Below are 14,448 nucleotides of genomic sequence, written 5' to 3'. Positions count from 1 at the left end.
CCACGTGGCCGAAGGGCGGCGCCAGTGCAGGGGAGCACGGCAGTAAGCACTGGGGGCCGTGTGAGCCTCAAGAAGAGGCAGAGCACCGACTCTGAGTTCGGCACAAGGCCGCCTGGAAGCATTCAGGGAAGATGAGCCCTCGATCCAGTTTATATTTTGAAAAGATTCCTCGGTGCGCTGCTACATGCAGAGCAGAGCCTGGAGCTCTGGAAGAATGACGAAGGCAAGGAGAGCAGAGGGAGAGGGCGCTGTCCAGACTCCCAGAGGAAGGGGTCTGGTCTGGCGGGGGCGGTGACAGCGGAGTGGACCCGACCTGGCAGACTGGGGGGGGCCACGGGAGCTCTGAGAGGTGCAGAGCGGGCGAGTGGAGGAGCAGTACCGTGCGTCTCGCGTTCACGTCCGCCCGTGGGGCCGAAGCGCCCGGGGCGCTGTGCCGCTCGGGGCATCGGGGTACAGCCATCCTGGAGCTCCCGTTCTGTCGGCTCGGAGAGGTCAAGCCCCTGGCGCTGGGTCCCCCGACCAACACCTGTGTCCTGCCCTCGCTGACACCCTCCCTTTGGACGGTGATGTTTAACCTCTGACCTCCGCTTCCCCTCAACCACTCCCATCTCCACATGGGGCCTTAAGAAAGCACACGTCCAACGTACTTGACCCTTAGAAGGGGAAGCGGAAGCCTGAGGTGACCGGGAGCCCCAAACCGCCCCCCTCTCCAGCCACTGTCCTGCACGTGTGAAAAGACCCCGACCCCTCCCCCGCCCGCAGACCCAGAGGTTTACCTAGAGGAAGGCTTCCATCGCGGTGCTGTGGATGGCTCACTGTCCCACCACAGGGGCCCGCGGAAAGCACCGGCGTTAAAATCCAGAGCCCGCCGCCCCCGCCTCACACAGCGTTTGTCCCACCTAGCCGACTACGTTTGTTAGGGGCACTGCGCAAGCGTTCTACCCAGTCCAAGTCCTCCGGCTCGGCGGGAAAGGCGGCAGGGCGGTCAGTGCTCAGGCGCCCGCTCAGAGCCCGGCCGGAGTCTGACAGGTACACCGAGGCTCAACTCAGCTCTGGACTCGCGGCGCAGGCGCGTCCTGTCAGCCACGCTTGGAGTCGACTAGGGAAGTGCGCACGCGCAGGAGTTTCTGGCTGAAAGCAGGCGAGCCGCGGCCGGCGCGGGGCCTTGTGGGAGGGCTTGAGGAAGTAAAATGGCGGACCTGGCGAACGAAGGTAGGGGAGGCGCCGTCGGGGGCCAGCTGGCTGCCAGGGAACGGGCGGGGGAAGGATCAGGCGTCACAGGCTCGAGAGGTCAGCACCTCGGCGTGCGGGAGACCCCTTTGCTCCGGGAGAGTGGCACAGTGAGTCCCGCAGCCGCCCGGTATTGCGTCCCCTCCGGCCGAGCTCACCGGCCCGGCCCATCACTCCCAGCAGCCCCGACCCTGCCGCCGACCCACCAGAGGACTCCGGAGGCCTCTGGGTCCGCGGCTTTGACGCCCCTCTGCCTGCGGACCAGGCCGAGGGCTGAAGGGCGTGGGAGGCGCGGCCTCATCTCCTCGGCCTCGGCTGTAAATAGACGTCCCGGCCTGGTAGTGGGCCCAGAACACCCCACTCTCTCCCCGTCCCTTCATTCTCGGGGACTCGGCCTTCCCCCCACACCTCGACCTGGCTGCCTCGCCAACCCACCCACCTGGTCCTGTGGAGTTCTCGTCCACTGTGGGCCTGCCCCATTACGAGGACAGCATACGCCCGGTCTGATTTCTATCCCTCCTCCCGCCCCGAACTCGGCCCCCAGTTCCCGCCAGTTCCCCCAGATCGTTAGTGGCGACCTGAGAGTCGCGCCTGGTCTAGCCACATTTAGGCCCGGCCACAAGATGTGAGCCGCAGAAAGTCTTGGCTTCTCTTTGGCCTTTTTTTGCTTCACTTACAGAGAGAAACGGAGACTGTGATCTCCCTCCTCTGTGGATCGCTGACATCCCCTCCTGAGCGTTTTTGACAAGATTGCAGTTCCGAATCCCTAGAGAAAACAATCCATAAGCCGATGGGTTGATAACCGCTGTAGCTTCTGGACTTCCGAGGCCTATTTTTAGCTCCCTCCTTTTCTAGGTGCACAACTATAGTCAGGCTATCTCCCCGCCTGGCCCTGATTCCCAGTAACACGCTCCCTGCTATGGGAGGGTGTCCTGAGGTTTCCATACTGGACCTCATGAATGCATGAATGATAATAATAAGTGCTCACCCTGGTGGAGCATTTGGGATGGTACCAGGTACTGTTCAAAGTCTTGATCACCATGTATTAATTGAGTGATACAAAAGCTCCCTGAGGTAGGTACTGTAGCCCGATGGTCTTAGTTAGAAACCTGAGTTAGAGTGGTTAAATGATTTGCCCAAAGCAGGTCACACAGCTAGTAAGGAGCAGGGATGTGAATCAATGAGGTCTGGCTTCAGAACCCCCTCCTACCTTGGCCATTTTATGCCAGGTTTCTTCTATAAGATAAAGGGGCCCATTGAGGGTTGAGCTTTCCATTCATAAGATTCATTTAAAGGCAGAAGAGGGACTGGGCAAGTGGGAATCAATATGACATACTTTATATATTTACATCTTCAGCCTGTCCAGTTTCTTGATCTTAAGGCTCATTTTCAACATCATATTTAACATCTGTTTCGATGTCTAATAAGCATATCAAACAAAACTCCTGTCTTTGTCCCCCAAAACCCATTCATCCCGCAGTCTTCTCCTATTGTAGTAAAAGGCAAGTCCATTCTTTGAATCAGGCCCAAAACCTTGAAGTCACCTTGACTTCTCTCTTTCTTTTATATGCCACAGCAAATCCTGTCGGTTCTTCCTTGAAAATATTTCCAGAGGGTGACCACTCACCCACAATGCTACCCCTTGTCCCTCCCTTATTCGGGTAACAGCTTCTCAGCCCAGAAGTCATAGTGGCCCCTGATACCTTCTAACCTCCTCTCCTACCACTGTCTCCCTGACTGGCTTTCTCAGTACCCCTCGAGTAGTCCATAAACTCCCTCCATTGTACCTATGCTGGTTCCTCTGCCTGAATCACTCTTCCCCATGGGTCCCCATGGCCCACTCCTTTACCTCCTTCAGAGTTTTAATCAAAGGTTATTACTGAGACTTCCTCTGGCCACCTATGTTAAATTGTATCCACGTTCCCTATCCCCTTTACCCTGCTTTATTTTACTCCACAGCACTTAGTCACCATCCGGCATGTGAAGCTTACTTGTTTTTTCAGCTACTCTTCTACTAGGATATAAACTCCATGATAGCAAGGCTTTATGTCTGTCATTATTACTGTGGAGCCCTTACATCCAGAGTGGTGTGTGGCACAGAGTAGGTATCCAAAAAAATCTGTTGAATGAATGAATGAACAGTGAGGACCTTCATTGTGAGGTACATCTTTTAGCATAAAGTGAAAATTATGAATTCCTGCTTTCTAGAGATGCCATTTCTAGCGTATGCTTGACACATTAGCTGTCAGTTGTAAATTACATAGTTGACCTGGTAAATGTAAAATAGAATGTCTTTTGCCTAATAAATGTCACACTTACCTAGTACTTTACCTCCAACACTACTTGTGGCATAGTTGTCCTCAGAAAATCAACTCTCAGTGGCTTTTTACACCTCACATACCACTGCCATCCTTTAATTTGTTATGTGCTTCTTTACTCCATTTGTTGGATGTTTAATTTCTTATCCACCGTGTAAACTGAGACTTCCTTAACTATGCATTTTGAAGATCTAAGGGCTGTCCCCATCCGTGTGCTTTCCTCTTGCTGTCTAAGCTCCAACTGCCCTCTTGGATTCTGTCTTTCCAGACTGGGATCCTAAGCTAGTCCATCTGCACACCCTTTATCTCTCTTCTCTAGGCCATTGCCACCTCTGTGTGAGTCTGAGGCATGGCTGGCCACCCCAGCTGGGCGCCAGGATTGCCGGGGGAGCTTTCTTAAAACCACAGATACTCAGTCCCCACAGCCTGTCTATTCTGATTCTGTGAGGTATCTGATAGGCCCTGGGCATCTGTACAGTTAAAAAGCAGCACAGGTGATCCTGATACGCAGCCAGGGTTGAGAACCACTGGCTTGAGTTGGACAGGTTAGGAGTACCTCTGTGTACAAAGAAACTATTCCAGTAGTGTATCCAATACAGTATCTTGTTGGCCCCTGTTTCCATGTGATCTTTTCAGGGATGCTGACAGCAACTCCCATAGCCCTTTCTTAGTAGTCCTATAGTCTGTGACTTTTAAAGTCCAGTTGGATGCTTTTCCCCTAGAAGAGAGAGTATGTGTGTTACACTTGTGTTTTAGGATATTTTCTTCTGGCATTTCACTATTGATAACATCCCAAATTCTAACCATCCTGTCTCTGGAGTTTTTCTTCATTGTAGACTGACATTGTATGGCAGCACTTTGACCTTGGTAAGGTTAAGAATGGGAGGAGGGTAAGCAGAGTGTATTTGAGATATAAGAAATCTCGAATTCAAGATTCGAGAAGATACCACATACATGCCTAACCAGCATGTGCGGTGCATATGCGTCACTGGCCTGCTAGTCTCGTGGAGCCCGGCAGGCGCAGCTGCAGCTTATTTGTGGCAGGTTAGGGTTCCAGTCCTACCCCGTCTGTGGGGCAAGAGCCTGTCCCACACCTACCTTGGGCCTGGGGAGTTTGTCTCTATTATCTTTGGCTTGACTTCTAAGCTTCTGTATATCCCTGTCCTTGAAATGAAGTGACCCAGAGCACATGGCAAATGGCAATGGGAGGGTTCCTAGGTGCCAGTTTGGTTCAAAGGCTGAAATCTGGCTCTCCTTACCAAAAAGGAAATTTACATCCCCAGGCTCCCTGGGTTGAACAACAGGCATCTATCTAATGGGTTTCAGACTTCTGAAAGAAATTGCTCAGATCCATGGGATGTTGATGAAAGAGTGCAGGAAGCCATAGAAAACCCTGTAAAAATCCCAAGTCACCCTTTCCTGTGCCCTTTCAAGGTTGATGCAGTGTCTTAGATGGCTAACCCAGAAGGGTAAAGTAAGTCTCCATAAAACCCAGAGATGAGATAGTAAACTCCTCCTTTTTTTAAATATATTTTATTAATTATGCCATTACAGTTGTTCTATTTCCCCCCTTCATTCCCCTCCACCCTGCATACCCCCTCCCCCACTGTTCCCCCCCTTTAGTTTATGACCACGTATCTCAGGTTCTTTAGATTCTATATTTCCCCTACTATTCTTGCCCTCCCCCCTATCTATTTTCTACCTACCATCTATGCTACTTATTTTCTGTACCTTCTCCCCCCTTCTCCCACTCCCCTGTTGCTAACCCTCCATGTGATCTTCATTTCTATGGTTCTGCTCCTGATCTAGCTGTCCTTTTAGTTTGCTTTTGTTTTAGGTGTGGTTGTTAATAACTGTGAGTTTGCTGTCCTTTCACTGTTCATCTTTTTTTATCTTCTTTTTGTAAGTCCCTTTAACATTTCATATAATAAGGGCTTGGTGATGATGAACTCCTTGAATTTGATCTTATCTGAGAAGCACTTTATCTGTCCTTCCATTCTAAATGAAAGCTTTGCTGGATAGATCAATCTTGGATGTAGGTCTTTGGATTTCATGACTTGCCATACTTCTTTCCAGCCCCTTATTGCCTGCAAGGTCTCTTTTGAGAAATCAGCTGACAGTCTGATGGGGACTCCTTTGTGGGTGACTGTCCCCTTATCTCTTGCTGCTTCTAGGATTCTCTCCTTCATTTTAATCTTGGCTAATATAATGATGATGTGCCTTGGTGTGTTCTTTCTTGGGTCCAACTTCTTTGGGACTCTCTGAGCTTCCTGGATTTCCTGGAAGTCTATTGCCTTTGCCAGATTGGGGAAATTCTCCTTTATTATTTGTTCAAATAAGTTTTCCACTGGTGGCTGTTTCTTTCCCCTTTCTGGTACTCCTATAATTTGGATGTTGGAGCATTTAAAGATGTCCTGGAGGTTCCTAAGTCTCTTCTCATTTTTTTGAATTCTTGTTTCTTCATATTTTCCTGTTTGGCCATTATTTTCTTCCTTCTGGTTCACTTCCTTGATTTGAGTCCCAGTTTCCTTTTCATCACTATTGGTTTCCTGTGCAATTCCCTTCATTTCAATTAGTTTAGCCTTCATATGTTCCTCTAATTTGTGACTATAATCAACCAGTTCTGTGAGCATCCTGATCACCAGTGTTTCGAACTGTGCATCTGAAAGTTTTGCTATTTCTTCGTTGCTTAGATTTATGGGCTCTGGGGCTTTTGAGATTTTTTTTTTAAAGATTTTATTTATTTATCTTTTTAAAAAATATTTTATTTATTTACTTATTTATTTTTCGAGAGAGGGGAAGGGAAGGAGAAAGAATGGGAGAGAAATATCAATGTATGGTTGCCTCTCACGCGTCCCCTGCTGGGAACTGGCCTGCAACCCAGACATGTGTCCTGATTGGGAATCGAACCGCGATACTGTGGTTTGCAGGCCCGCGCTCAATCCACTGAGCTACGCCAGCCAGGGCTATTTGTTTATCTTTAGAGGGGAAGGGAAGGAGAGAGGGAGAGAAACATCAATGTATGGTTGCCTTTCGTGCATCCCCTGCTGGGAACGGGCCTGCAGGGAACCGGCCTGCAACCCAGGCATGTGCCCTGACTGGGAATCGAACCGTGATTGTCTGGTTTGCAGGCCCGCGCTCAGTCCACTGAGCTACACCTGCCAGGGCTTGCTTTGAGATCTTTGAGCCATTTTTGGTCTGTTTGCGCCCGTTAAGTATGAGGAGTGGAGCCTTAGGTGTTTACCAGGGCGGGGCCACCCAGGTCGCTTGGTTGTGATGCTGTATGTGGGGGCGGGGTCAGAGCAGGGAAATGGCAGCCCCCTCTGCTGCCTCTCGCTGCTGGGGCCTGCTCCGTCCCATCATCTCACCGCCCACTCTCTCGTTGGTCTATCTGCGCATGAATGCGGGACCACAGTCAACCCGCCGCCCTGCACCCTCGCTGAGTACGCGGGTCACTCACTGGGTCTGCCCGTTGCAACCCCACGCCAGTCCGTCTGACCGAGTTTTCCTGTGCAACCCCGCCCCGCCAGCTGCTGGCTTCGCCCCTCTTACCGGTCAGGCTGAAGAATTTGTTATCAGACTTCCAAAAAGTTCAATTTTCTGTGTTCTGGCTGTGTTTTCTGTTGCTAATATTTTGTTGTCTCTCACCTCGGTTGTGGGAGAAAGCACTGCATCTCCACCTGTGCCTCCATCTTGGAGGAAAACTAGTAAACTACTCTTTGAAACCAGTCTGGAGTCACAGCTCAAACAAAAACAAAAAGATCTCATATACATTTGTATCCTTACTGGCCTGCGGATATGCGTGGTAGGAACCCGAGATCCAGTATGAAGCAGGTCTCAACGTTGGCTCCATTGACATTTTGGGTCAGATAATTCTTTGTGATAGAAGCCACCCTGTACCTTGTAAGGTGTTCAGCAGCCTAGTGGCGACCCTCACTCTACCCACAGGATGCCAGTAGCACACACCCTCCCCTGCACTCCTTTCTCAGGGGTTGTGACAGCCAAAAATGTCCTTAGACATTGCAAAATGTCCCAGGTCAGGGGTGAGGAGAAACATCAGCAATTGAGATCCACTAGTATAAATTGAAGGTAAGCCCTGACCAGTGTGCCTCAGTTTCTTGTCCCACAAGGCAAGAAACCGCCAGCCCAATTCCCAGTCAGAATACATGCCTGGGCTGCGGGTTCCATCCCTAGTCAGGTGGGCAGAAGAGGCAGCCAGGCAGTGTTTCTCTCCCTCTGTCTCCCTTCATCTCACTCTGAAAGTAAATAAAATCTTTGGAAAAAATAATAAAGTGATGATGAGGCACAGGTTTTGCCCTATAAATTGGATTTGTGTTTTGACTCTGTCTTGTGCTCTCTGAGTGACTTTAGGGAAATTCTTAACCCTTTTGAGTCTCAGTTTCCTCCCCAATTAAATGTCAGTAATGATGATCATGTCTATCTCATGGTTTCTGGGAGCACTGGCTGAATTAATGCATATGAATTGTTTAGTATCTGTCTCAGCCCACAGTGGTAAACAGTAAATGAGAGCTATTTTTACTACAGTGAATTCATGTTATAGACACATTCAGCTTAAGTGCTGAAGAAAGAGAGTTAAGCCCTGCCTGGTGTAGCTCAGTGGATTGAGCACAGGCCTGCGAATCAAAGGATTGTAGTTCGATTCCTAGTCAGGGCACATGCCTGGGTTGCAGGCCAGTTCCCAGCAGGGGACACACAAGAAGCAACCATACATTGATATTTCCCTCCCTCTCTCCTTCCCTTCCCCTCTAAAGATAAATAAATAAAATCTTTAAAAATTTTAAGAAAAAAAAGAGTTAAGAAATGAATTTGAATAGTGCTGGCGACTCTGTCTGTGGGTCAGCCCTTCATGGTGATGGAGGCTGCTGGGAGCTGGCCCTCCGAAGTTCTGTCCTGCCTCATTGCGATCATCTAGCGGTGGGTTCTCTACCTCAGTGCTGTAGACACTTGGAACCAGATCATGTTTTGTTTGGGGCTGCCTTGTGCATTGTGGGATGTTGATGGGCTTCCCTGGCTTTGATCCACTATGTGCCAGTGGCACCCTCCCCCAGTTATGACCACCATAAATGTCCCCAGACATTGGCCAGTATCCCCTGGCAGGGTGGTACAACTGCCTCCAGTTGAACTACTGCTCTAGCCTGACCAGCTGTCAGTCTAGAGATTTTCAAGGTTTGGCTTTTCTAAGTTTTTATCTTACTTGTTGGCTTAAAACCTAAACCCTGAGAGAATGAGTTGCAACTAATTTTTTTTTTTATGAACCAGAACTCAGTTGCACTCCTCAGTTCACTTGATTCTCAGCATCCCCTACCCCTGCACTAAACTTAATTTTTAGGATAAATTAGATAGACACCTATTTTAAAATTTTTCATGAAGTTGTGATAAACATTAACTCTGAGACTTGTCCTCAGGTCAGAGCATGCACATTTGACTCTCCAGCGCCTCTCATGTCTGCAGCAGATGGGGCCTGGCAGTAGTGAGGGGTGTCGTGCTACCTCCAAGGCTACGAAATCTTTATACACTTTGAAGTAAATTTCAGTTTTCCTCAGGCTCTTATGTATAAACTGAAAAGCTTATAGTTCTGCAAGTTTAAACTTTTAAACCACGTCTTCAGCCTGCCTCTCAATTAACTGGAAAACGGAATTGCCCCAGCAGTCCCGTTACCTTCTCGCCTTCAGTGGGAGTTCGGGCTAGTCAGGACCTGGTGTGTGCTTATAGTCCAAGGGAGTTGGAGTGAGTGGAGGCGAAGACATTTGGTGAGGTTAGAACGATGTTGGAGAAGGGACAGTGTTTGGGGCTGGTGAAGCAAGTATTTTAGGCACCCCTTGAATTCTGGCCTACAGATGAGTTCAGGCAGAGAACAGGGTAGAGTGGGAGAGGAGGGCCATTCTGGGAGTAGTGAGGTGCATTTGGGAGATAGCCTGTGCTTGAGAAAGGCAGGTGGCAGAGGTGGCTGGTAAACACGGTGGAGCCTTTGTAGCTCTCCATGGTACTCTGAAGCAGTTAAGAAGCAAATAGGTTTGCCATTTGTATCTTTATCCACTCAGGACCTAGTGGTAGTACAGGTAGCAAATTTCTTCATTTTGTTCGAACAGAATTTGTTTTTGCCACCTGTGTGCAGTAACCTTCCTTTGGTCTCATAGAGTCCTGTTTATTGTGAAGGTCACTGCTACTCAGTAGCAAACTACAAAACTATGTAGCACAGGGCCTCAGAGTAAAGCCCTGCTTGTCCACAGTTTGTTCGGTTGTTGCCACATGGAGTTATTGCATAGCACTCGCTGTGAATCTTAAGCCTGATTGCATATCCCACTTGTTTATAGTTTAAGCAGGTCACGGAGGAAAATAAAAACCGGTGCCTAGGCCATATGGTCAGAGATTGCTGCAGAAGAAGATCCAGGGCGTCTATAGTTTCAAAAAGCCCCACAGATATTTTTATGACATGAAGCCAGAGTTGAAAACCACAGGCAGAAGTTGCAAGTTGCTTCAGAGACAAGCAGACATGTTTAATTTGGCCCGTTTAGGTTTTTGTTTGTGTTTAATTATGAGCCAACACTTAAGAATTCTGAGGTTTCTGGGGAAAAAAATAATCCAAGTTTCTGATTTCTCTTGAAAAGTAGGAACCAGCCTTGGCCTGCATCCCTGTATAACATGACTTGCCAGGTCTGAGGAGCAGCTGCTGCCCTTGAGATAGGCTGTGTGCCCTCCTAGCCACCACAGTTCCCACCGAGTCGTTTGGGCCTGGCCCACTTCCTCCTCCGGCGCCTGCCCAACCCAGGTTGGCATTTGGGTTTCTGCCCTCCGTAACCCCTCTTTGACGTAGCGTCCTTTTCACTTGGGGTACTCTACTCCAGCGGAAAGCTCTGGCTGTCGGCGATTGATTCAGGATCCAGTGTCCTCTGGTGCTCGTACTCAGCAGCAGGTGGCGGCAGTTTTCCAAGATGGTCCATCGGCCCTGGAGTCCCCAAGACCTTTTCAAGGGGACTGTGAGTTCGGAACTATTTTCATAACAATACAAAGGCATCGTTTCCCCTTTTCACTCACATTCTCTTGCGAATGGACAGTGGAGTCTTTTCCGGAGGTTATAATAGCAACAGATGGACTGTAGAGGCAGATGAGAGAGTCTGGCTGTATTCTGTGCCATGCTTTAGAGCTTTGTTACAGTGTAAAATGCCCCTTTTTTCGTGAGTTTACTTTGTTTTCAAAAGCTGTTTTTCATTTTAAAAATTTATTTAGGTAAACCTTTACTGACTTAAATTAACTGATTTTTGACATTTTCTTAGTTTTAATTTCTAATACAGAAAGTATCGGTAGCTATAGCCCCCATTTCCAAAAGTTCTTGGGGAGCCTCAATAATTTGTAATTGGGAAAAGGTATTCTAACGCTAAAAAGTTGGAGAATCCCTGGCGTGTGATGTGGATCCCCATTGTAAAGGGTCTGAGCAGGGCCTGTAGGGAGATTCGAGTGGGCTTCTCCCGTCCTTCCAGCCCCCAGGTGATTTTAAACTGGGATTGCCCAGCCGGCTCCAGTAAATACCTTGTGCCACGTTTGGAAGCACCAGGATTGACTGACTTCAGTTTGTGCCTCCATCTCTGCCACTTGCCCAGGACCTCAAGCAAATTGTTGGACCTCAGTTCCTGCATCTGTGGAATGGGAACAGTACTAATCCAGTCTGAGGATAGTCATGTGATAGTTATGTCTGGCCATTGACTCACTGGCGTGTGCTGGTACCTGTCAGTCACAACTGGCTATTACTCTTCTGATTGACTTCCTGAGTAGAGAAAAACTCCTTTGGGATTATAGCTGTGTTTCTGCACCTCATCATTGGGTTAGTCCTGTGCCTCATAGCATGTTTAGTAGTGTCTCTCACTTGTGCCCACATGACGCCAGTGGCACCCACCTCCCTCCAGTCATGATAAGGAAAATGTCTCCAAACATTGTCAGATGTCCCCCCAGGGGCAGAGTCACCCCATTTGAGACTCCCTGCATTAGGGGAGTCTGTCGAGTACCCCCCAGGACTGTTCTGTAATCATCCGGTCTTCTAAAGTCCTAGTCCTGCACATGTTGAAATACACAGACTGAGTAGAGAGGGAGGACGGAGGTCAGTCACAGGAGCTGGGGGTCGTTCCTGTTTGTACTGTCTGACACATCAGGAACTTACTCTGGTGTATGATACGAGTCAGGGATCCGACTCAGTTTTTTTCTGAATAACTAATTCAGGGTTTCTCAACCTTAGCACAGTTGGCATTTGGGTTTGGACCATTCTTTGTGATTGGAGGAACATCCCGTGCACTGTAGGATGTTGATCAATGTCCCTGGTCTCCATCCAGTAGATGCCATTAGCAGCTCCTCCCGACTGATAACCAAAAATGTCCCCAGACGTTGCCTGTTGTCCTCTATACCCCTGGTGAGAATTGGGTTATAGGATTAAGTAAAACTACCCAGGAATAAATTATTTGCCAACTAGAGCTTAGAGCTCACCCTCCTAACCTTCGTGGCCTTTTAGCACCTATGTAGGCATCATGGACTTCATATCACTGTTAATAAGAAGGAACAGTGTTTTCTGTGGCCTTTCAGGTCCAGGCCATTCCATTTCATGGGGCCGAAGCAGGGAGAGCTGGCTGGTACCGGCATGCCTACCTCCAGCCACTGAGTTGAAGAGCCCATGGGCATCCTTTCCTGTGGATCAGTACTGTCAGCTTAGTGGGAGCTTCTCCTCCTGAAAACTGAGGCATGGGGCACTGCGTTCACTCTGACAAAGAAAAGTAGGAAGTCTCAGACATTAGTGGTTACCCCATGCACGGTTTAGAAGGCAGGCCTTGCTTCTGCAGTAAGTTTAAAATGCTTTGACTAAGTTAAACTACCCCAGGTTTGCCACACAGAATCTTGGGAATTTGCTGGCTCAGTTAATGCCTACAGTGCATCTGTAACAGCAGAGCAGGAGTGGGGAAAGCAGTTTTTGAGTTTGGCTTTCCCCACTGAGCAGGAGCTGGGCATCTAAGAGTTCAGGGTCTGGGTTATTCATCATCATTGCTGTGGGTTGCAGAGGGCACCCTGTTTGCGGAGTCTTGTCAGAGGAGCAAGAACTATTTCAGAGCGCAGGACGTGCCTTCACAGCCTCATTACAGTTGTCCCTGTCCCCACAGCTAGGGACCTGCAGGCTCTGTCTCCAGGATATGCAGCCCCACCCACTTTGTCCTTTCTCTAAAGCTACAAGACTAGCTTGAGCCGCCATCCTCACTGCCACTTCGCACCTGGATGACTCCTGGAGGCCTCCTCATGTTCCCCTTGCATCTACTTATACCTCCCTGAGATCTTTTCTCCTCACTGCTCCCAGGACGATCTGTCCCAACATTTTATTACAAAACTTTTCTAACACACATACAGGGAAGGATCACATGAGGGCCACAGCCAGGGTGGGTCTTTTAAAACTGTAAACTAGCCCTGGCCAGGTGGCTTGGTTGAAGTGTCATCCTGTACTCAGAAGGTCACAGGTTCAATTTCCAATCGGGGTGCATATGGGAGGCAACCACGCAATGTTCCTCTCTTCCTAAAATCCATAAGAACATATCCTTGGGTGAGGATTTAAACACAAACACACGTAAGATCATGTCACTGCACTGCTTGGAGGACTCCACCAGCCTCCCTGTAGACTGGAGAAGTCCAGACTCCTCACCCCCTCCCCAGCTCACCTTCCACCTTTCCCTGTGAACACTTTCAGCCATGTTGGCCTCCAGGGTCTTGATAACCTTAGGACTTTAATACTTGGGGTTCTCTCCGCCCAGTGTATTTGGTCTTCACCCCATTTTGTCTAAGGTTCGAGTGATACCTCAGAGAATCCTTACCCACCCATCCCCTTCTACCCAGCCACTCTTTTCCACCCCCTGCATTATCATAGCACCTGTCTGCAGAATTACCTCGTCATCTCTCAACCCTGTGTACTTGTTTTCTGTTCCTAAGAATGAGCCGTGACCGTGCCGAGCCTGGTGTCTGGCATGGAGCAGGCACTCAGTGAATCGCGCTTCTGGGAGCGAGGCTTGGCTAGTTGGCCCTCCATCAGGTCTTGCCAGAGGGGATCTGAGGTGCTGAGTGTTTGTGTTGAGGTGTCCTGGCGTCCAGGTAGCTCTTGTAAGGGCCAAACCCTCCTTTAAATGTAAGGCCTTTATCGTTGTTGGGGACCCGAGGTCCCGTGCTTTAAGGGGGAATCAAAGCATTTGCAGTCTTCTCTGTGTAATGATGATGATGATGATGATGTCGGCATGGAATTTGGGTTGTGTACCAGCCACTTCCCAGCCTCTGTCTGCATCAGTTCATTCAGTCCTTCCTGAAGGTCTCTGGGGTCTAGGTACCAGCCCTGTTGGATGAAAGACAGTGTGCAAAGAAAGTGAATTAACAGGGTTGAGGCCAGTGTGAGTGCACGCGAAAACCAGAGCCCACACTCCCAAGTTGCGTCATTTGGGTCTGCAGCCTGGCAGGAGTTCTGTCGTCCGTATCTCCTTCCTGTGAGGGGTTTGCGTTGTCTTCCCTGAAACTGTTCTCCAGTCCTCAGCACTTACACTTCACCTCAGCCGTGCTCGTGTCGTGCTATCTAGTTGCAGAACAGAGAAGTGCTGTCAGCACTAGATCCCTGCATTTATCAGCTATGTCAGGTGAGGTTGCTGGCTTTGTGTGATTTATTTAATAAATTTGTGAGGTTTCCCTTGAAGTCAAGGTACAGAGGTGCCCAAAGTGTAAGGTCTTCCCTCAGCAGCCTAGTGTAGTGTGTGGGGCAGGGGTGGAGGGTTTGGTTGCAGGGCCAATAAGTAGAAGAGGCAGACTGCTGCTTGGCCTGAGCAGGGCTTCTGGGGGCAGGGTGGGGCGGGCCAGGAGGCACCCTGCTCCCTCGGAA

At 49.2% G+C, this 14,448-nt stretch overlaps 1 protein-coding gene and 1 pseudogene across 6 annotated transcripts in view; both read left to right on the top strand.

Annotated features, from left to right (window-relative positions):
* The first annotated feature begins 1,125 nt into the window (after positions 1-1,125).
* The window catches only part of RANBP3 (RAN binding protein 3), a 55,242-nt gene continuing 41,919 nt past the window's right edge, over positions 1,126-14,448 (top strand). For all 6 annotated transcript variants that reach the window (XM_037165375.2, XM_037165373.2, XM_037165372.2 and 3 more), the window contains exon 1: positions 1,126-1,212. In XM_037165375.2, the coding sequence (XP_037021270.2) occupies positions 1,191-1,212 (22 nt within the window). In that variant the 5' untranslated portion in view covers positions 1,126-1,190. The remainder of the gene's footprint in view (positions 1,213-14,448) is intronic.
* On the top strand, positions 4,970-5,082 carry LOC119063826 (uncharacterized; annotated as a pseudogene).

The sequence above is a fragment of the Artibeus jamaicensis genome, unplaced genomic scaffold (genome assembly GCF_021234435.1).
Source record: "Artibeus jamaicensis isolate MK-2021 breed Jamaican fruit bat unplaced genomic scaffold, CSHL_Jam_final scaffold_537, whole genome shotgun sequence".
In the NCBI taxonomy this organism is placed as follows: Eukaryota; Metazoa; Chordata; class Mammalia; order Chiroptera; family Phyllostomidae; genus Artibeus; species Artibeus jamaicensis.
This window is presented reverse-complemented; position numbering and strand designations above follow the sequence as displayed.